General features: G+C 63.8%; 1 protein-coding gene across 2 annotated transcripts in view; it reads right to left on the bottom strand.

Annotated features, from left to right (window-relative positions):
* Positions 1–254: 254 nt before the first annotated feature.
* TBC1D22A (TBC1 domain family member 22A) overlaps positions 255–6,000 on the bottom strand; it is a 260,473-nt gene continuing 254,727 nt past the window's right edge. For both annotated transcript variants that reach the window (XM_065945555.1, XM_065945561.1), the window contains one exon: positions 255–2,145. In XM_065945555.1, the coding sequence (XP_065801627.1) occupies positions 2,017–2,145 (129 nt within the window). In that variant the 3' untranslated portion in view covers positions 255–2,016. The remainder of the gene's footprint in view (positions 2,146–6,000) is intronic.

The raw sequence follows: 6,000 nt of genomic DNA, 5'->3' as shown, positions 1-6,000 counted from the left end.
CGGGACCCCAGGGCTCCAGGTCCGCACGGAAGGCCCGGGACCCCAGGCCCACGCGGAAGGCCCGGGACCCCAGGCCTGCATGGAAGGCCCAGGACTCCAGGCTCGAACAGAAGGCCCGGGACCCCAGGCCTGCATGGAAGGCCCAGCAGCTGCGGCAGGGCTGGGCTCCCGTCTGGCCTCAGACAGCCGAGGAGCCGGCGCCTGGCAGGGACACCCCGCCCCCGTCAGGAGAGTCCAGGAATCACAGGCGAGGCTGGGGTTTCATTGCACCTTTATTCTGTGTTTCACACCTTGTATTCCAGAAAGAACAGTCTTTAATCACTTCAGATTGGTTGGCTCAGACTCCAAGGACCCCCACCAACACCCCTCACATTCAGCTTCAGGTGTATGTACACATGAAAACGAGCACAGAGCCTCACTAAGCCTCGTAGATTCTTCCTGTTTGAAAAACAAGCTGCCGCCAGGGGCACGGCTTTCGTGTCCCAGCGTTTTGGCCTCAAGGACAACCTGAGCAGTGCCCGCGGTCTACGCAGGATGGGCTTCCTGTGCCAAGCAGGGGGCCTCTCCCCAGAACTGGGCGTAGGCAGGAGGGCAGCAGCGGGCCAGGGCTGTGGGAGCTGGGGGCGGGGGGGTGGAGTCCCTGATGCCGGGGTGGGTGGGGGCGCTGTCTTGCCTAAGGTTAGCAGGCTTCCCAGCTGACCTGGGGGCTTCTGACATTTGCACAATATTTCGTGCTGACTTCCACGCACGTGCAATGACCCAGAAATCCTTTTCATAAAATAAGGAGCTCGCACCATCACACACGTGTGTCTGTCTGTCCTGATCCTCAGCCGCTGTGCAAAGACGGGCGGCGGCCTGGCTGACCTCCTGCCCCCGCCCTGAGGGCTGGCACGTGACGGGAAAGAGATGCTGCAAGCGGACGGGAGTCTGAGGGCAGAAGTGGCCGCTGAGGTCGGGGGCCTGTCCTGGGGGTCGGAGCTGTAGCTGCGGGCCGGGGCTCCACGGGCGTGTCCAGGCGCCAGCGGCCACAAGCCCCTGCCGCGTCCTCCCCAGCTCAGGCAGAGGAGCTGTGCGGAGCAAGACAGGCGGGCAGGTCGGGAATGTGCGGCTGGGCTGGCCGCCCCATGACCAGCGGATCAAGTCCACTCGCGCCCGGACACCCGGCACGGGGAGGGGCTCGGGCTGCTCCAGCCCCGCAGGGTGCAGGAGGGCCAGGGTCCTTTAGGGCCCTGATTGCGGGGCAGGAGCGGCTGCACCCGCCTGCCCAGGGGCCCAGGGGAGCCTGAGCGCCGGCCCACACCGACGCTGGCCCCGCGGAGTGGCTCCCACCTACGTGGGCTCCACGGCAGACCCCCCGGGCCGGTTCCCTCTTTCCAGAGGCTGTGGGTGCAAAGTAAGGCAACTTGGAGCCCTCTCTCTGCTCCGGGCAGCTGGTGGCTGCAGCCAGAGTCGCCCCAGGCTGGCCGTCGGCCTTCCAGGCAAGTTTACGCCAAGAAAGCAGGAACACGGCCCAGTAAAGGGACCAAGTTATAGGAACCTGGCCGCAGGGGAGGCCTGGGAGGGCACAGAGGTGTCATGGCTTAGCGCAACACTTCACTGAACATCTTTGTCTGTACTTTATTCTCTTCACTCAACAGAATAGAATGTTTAAAGTTTCCAAGCAGGCAGGAGGCGGCTGCCACCTCCCTCTGCCCCCAGCGCCCAGATAGCAGGCCTCTGAGGGGGGCTGCCTCCCAGGCTGCCCGGGGTGGGGACGCACGAGGTGGGCGTTTGGCAAGGGTGCTCCGGGACCGGGGGCGGGGCGCTGGCCCCGGGGGCCCCACGGCCGGCCGCTCCCCGGCTCTTTGGTATCTCGGGAGGCGGAGGCTGCCCGCCCTCACCAGGCCTGCCTGCGGCTGGCGCCTCGTCCCGGCGGGCCACTCCAGCGAGGCCTCCTCTCCTCCTCCCCGGCTGGGGCCTGCAAGCCAGCGGCAGTGGCGCTGCCCGGCACAGGGGGCCCGCTGCAGTGGGCCGGCCTCACTTCTTGTAGTGATTGGGGGCGTCCGCGAAGGCAAACTTGAGGCGGTAGGCCTCGGCCAGCAGCAGGCTGACGTCCTCGTCACCCCAGTGGGCGGTGGGCAGGTTCTGAAGGAAGAGCAGCAGCTCCTGCGGGGACAGACAGCGGTCAGAGGGGGCGGGGAGCGGGGTGGGGGGAAGGGGCCCCGGGGGCGACCAGCAGGAAGGGGGAGGAGGTCCCAAGGAGGCGACCAGCAGGGTGGAGAAGGGGCCCAAGTGAGTGATCAGCAGTGTGGGGGGAGGGGGCCCAGGGGGTGACCAGCTCCTGGGGGGCAGAGACGGGGGTCAGAGGTGGTGACCAGCAGGGTGGGGCGACGGGGCCCTGCAGGAGGGGCCCTGGGAAAACATTCCAGCCTGCAGTGGTGGGGCGGATGCCCTGCAGCTGCCCAGCCCCACATATCCCGTCCCCCCAAGTCGACCCCGACAGGCCCTCAGCCCTGCAGCCGGGAGGAGACGCCCCAGGCAGCCCCCCTGACCCGCCGGCTGCCCTGGAGCTCCGGGGTCCAGGGACTGCTGGGGGATGTGGAGGCCACCCCCTGGGCACTCAGGGCTGGCACCCAGAGGCCAGGCCCGGGCCCAGGTCCTGGCTGTACTGCACCCCGCTGGTGGGCCGGGCAGGCTGCTGACCAGCTCGGGGCTGCGGGTTCCCCACCCAGGAGAGGGTCTCAGCTCCCGACGGGCAGTCGGTGCTTGGCGCTGGGCGACACGGGGGCCTGTGCCAGGCCTGCTGTCCCCTGACCCCCCGTCACAGGGCCGTATCCCCCCTCCCGAAGCGCGAGCCTCGCGCGCCAAGACGCACCGCTAATGTGGCTTCCCTGGAGCTGCTAGTCCCCATTTCCTCCTGCATTTTGGACCCTTTCTGGGGGCCTTTAAATTGAATTCACGGAGCAAATTTCACTGGCAGAGTGTCTCTGGGGACACATCAACATCAATCTGCTGTCTCTCACCATTAGATGCAACTTACACGGATGCCAATCCAATTCCGAGCAGGTCGTAAATAAATACCTTTGGTTTTATTTTTAATCCACTTCGCTTCATATTATCATGACCTCGCTACTTGCAAGGTGAGAAGCAATACCCTCCCATTACGGTAACTCAGCAACTCCACTGCACACTCAATTTCAGAATCTAATTTAGTCCCCCAGGTTCACTGGATGGACAGAGAATAGAAATGCCCAGCACTCCGCAGCCTGCGAAGCTTCAAGAAGGAAAAATCTATCCGGGTGACCTTTACGGGAGGCAGAGAACACAGCCGAACACCTCCCTAAACACAGATTTCTCTTTTAAAAAGGCCTTATTTACGTGCTGGGCGGCGGTGTCTGACCGGGGAGCCCCGAGCGGCCCGGGGTTAGCCACGTGGTCCAGGGAAAGGCCAACGGTCACACCGCTGTCGCTGGGTCACAACGCGGGGCGCACGCTCCCCCCAGGACGAGACGGCGGCAGGGAGGGCCCGGTGCAGCGGACCGCAAGGGCAATCTGTTTTTCATCTTAACTTCTCCGTAAACGGTGACCACATTTACAGGATGAAAGCTGAGGACGGTTTGCACACAGCTCTGAGGTCGGAAGGAACCAAGGTCGGGTCAGGTCCCCACGGTTCTCTGTTGGGACCGACTCTCATGGTTCACCGACTGTGCCCACGAGATGCCACCCCGGCCCAGCGCACCCGCCATGTGTCATTGTCCTCCCACGCTGGCACGCGCTGCCTGCAGCCGTCGGGAGGGCCGGAGTGATGGTGTCACCCCGCCGCACAGACCAGGGGCCTCAGCCCCAAGCAAAGTGCCAGTCACCCTGAGGACGGGCCCACCATGCCTGGGGCCAAGGACAGGGGCCCGAATCGCGGGTCGGCCCAGTTCTCGGTGTTTGACTGTCCTCCGGACACGCTAGATGTCATCTCACAAGCATGTGGACCATGGCTGGCTCCTCTTCCATCAGGGGTCCCCTCTGGAGGCCCCGCCGGGACCACCCCGGCCGTGGGAGCCCTGCGAGGGAGGCAGACTGCAGGGCAGGCCCTGAGCTGGGTCGTTGCCGGATGTCTCTTCCAGGCGATCCTTTCTGCCTTTGCCTCTGGGTGGGATCCAAGAAGTGAGCCTTCCAATGTTAAAGAGCAAATAATGTTTACGGCTTCAGGGACTTCTTGCCAAAACGGTTTCATTTGTCCAGAGAGAGGCATTACATTACCATCTGCAAAGTATGATCATCTCTACGTGCGCACCCTCCCAGGAAGGACAAAACGGTACATCCTGGCGTCTGCGAGGGTGGGCAGGGGCCCCCTCTCAGGCCCCGGGTTCTGTCTGTGTGGCCCCGTGCAGAGGTTCCCGCATGTCAGGCAGCAAGGTCGCAGTCAGACGTGGAGATGGGCCAAGCCTGCCCCCAGCCACTGCGACCCAGGGAACTCTGGAGGCACAAACCCAGGGTCCTCACCCACGTCACCGGATGATCTGTCTCCTCCGGGACACCAGCAGGCCAGGTGACCCCGTGTCCCCCCACGAAGCACACGGCACGTGGTGCTGACCCGTGGGCACTCGCTCGGGCACACGCTCCTGCACACGACGCTGACCTTCCGGCCGGCCACGTCAGATCGTTCCGAGAGGCACCAAGGCGCCACGGAGGACATCACCTTTGAATGTGCCTGGACTGGACTGTCAAATTCTCACGTCTGATACAAACGGCATCGTGTGTGATGAAGGAAGCGCAGGTCTGTTCCCGGAGCAGAAAGGGCCCTCACTCTGCTGGCCACGTCAGGGCACGTGCTCGTCACACGGCCCGGTCTGGGCTCACACCTCTCTCAGGCTCTGCCCTCTGGGGCTGGCGTGTGCGTGGATGTGGGAATCAGGCCACAGACGGACAGACAAACTACTACCAGGCAGACGGGCTCAGCTCGGCGCGGGGGCCTGGCCGGGCGTGTGACTGGCTGCAGCTCTTCTGCCTGCCCACTGCGGGGGTCTCGGTGGACACATGGGTCCATGCAGAACACACCCCAGATCTCAAACACGTGGTCTGAACAAAAATCTGGGAAATGTTTCTTAACTTCTATCTTGATCACAGCTTGAAAGATAACATTGTACGTACGCTGGGTTAGATAAAATGTTAATAATCACATTCATCTCCCCTGTGCTCCTCTTTCTGTGAGATTCCCAGAAGCTCTCCCCCGCAGCAGGCCTTCCCCCCGACGGACAGCACCTTCCCCCCGACGGACGGCACCTTCCCCCCGATGGAAGGCACCTTCCCCCCGACGGACGGCACCTTCCCCCCGACGGACGGCACCTTCCGGACGGCACCTTCCCCCAGATGGACGGCACCTTCCCTCTGATGGACAGCATCTTTCCTCCGGTGAATAGCACCTTCCCCCAGATGGACGGCACCTTCCCCCCGATGGACGGCCCCGATGGACAGCACCTTCCCCCCGACGGACGGCACCTTCCCTCTGATGGACAGCACCTTCCCCCAGATGGACGGCACCTTCCCTCCGGTGGACAGCACTGTACTGGGTGGTTCAGTGCGGTCCTTCTGTTCACGGGCAGCGGCTGTGACGGCCGCATCAGCCGCCCACTGTGGACCCTCAGGCAGAGGATGCGCCTCAAGGCTCCCAAGTCAATGCCACTCTGCCCATGCGGCGGGGCCCAGAGGCGGTTCACATCCTGGCCACGCGCGGAGATGGCAAAGGAATCAGGACAGGGCTACGGGCTCACGTGCCGATGACCATGTTCCCCTCTTCCCTGGGAAGGAGAGACAGTGGTCTCTCCATGGACACAGGCGGGAGCAGGCCTAGCTGCTTTGTTCCACTTCTCCACCGCGTTCTGATGGTCCGTTGGCAGCTTGGCTGGAGAACCTGCCTCTGGGGAGGCCCGGCCACTAGCAGAAGGATGGTCCCAGGTGCCCCTGGGGACCCTGGGGGGACACCCAGGCTCAGGACTCCTGCAGGACCAAGTCCTCAGCCTTTCAGCT

This window comes from Muntiacus reevesi, chromosome 1 (assembly GCF_963930625.1).
Source record: "Muntiacus reevesi chromosome 1, mMunRee1.1, whole genome shotgun sequence".
NCBI lineage: Eukaryota > Metazoa > Chordata > Mammalia > Artiodactyla > Cervidae > Muntiacus > Muntiacus reevesi.
The sequence above is the reverse complement of the archived record's forward strand: the minus strand, read 5'-3'. Positions and strand labels throughout refer to the sequence as shown.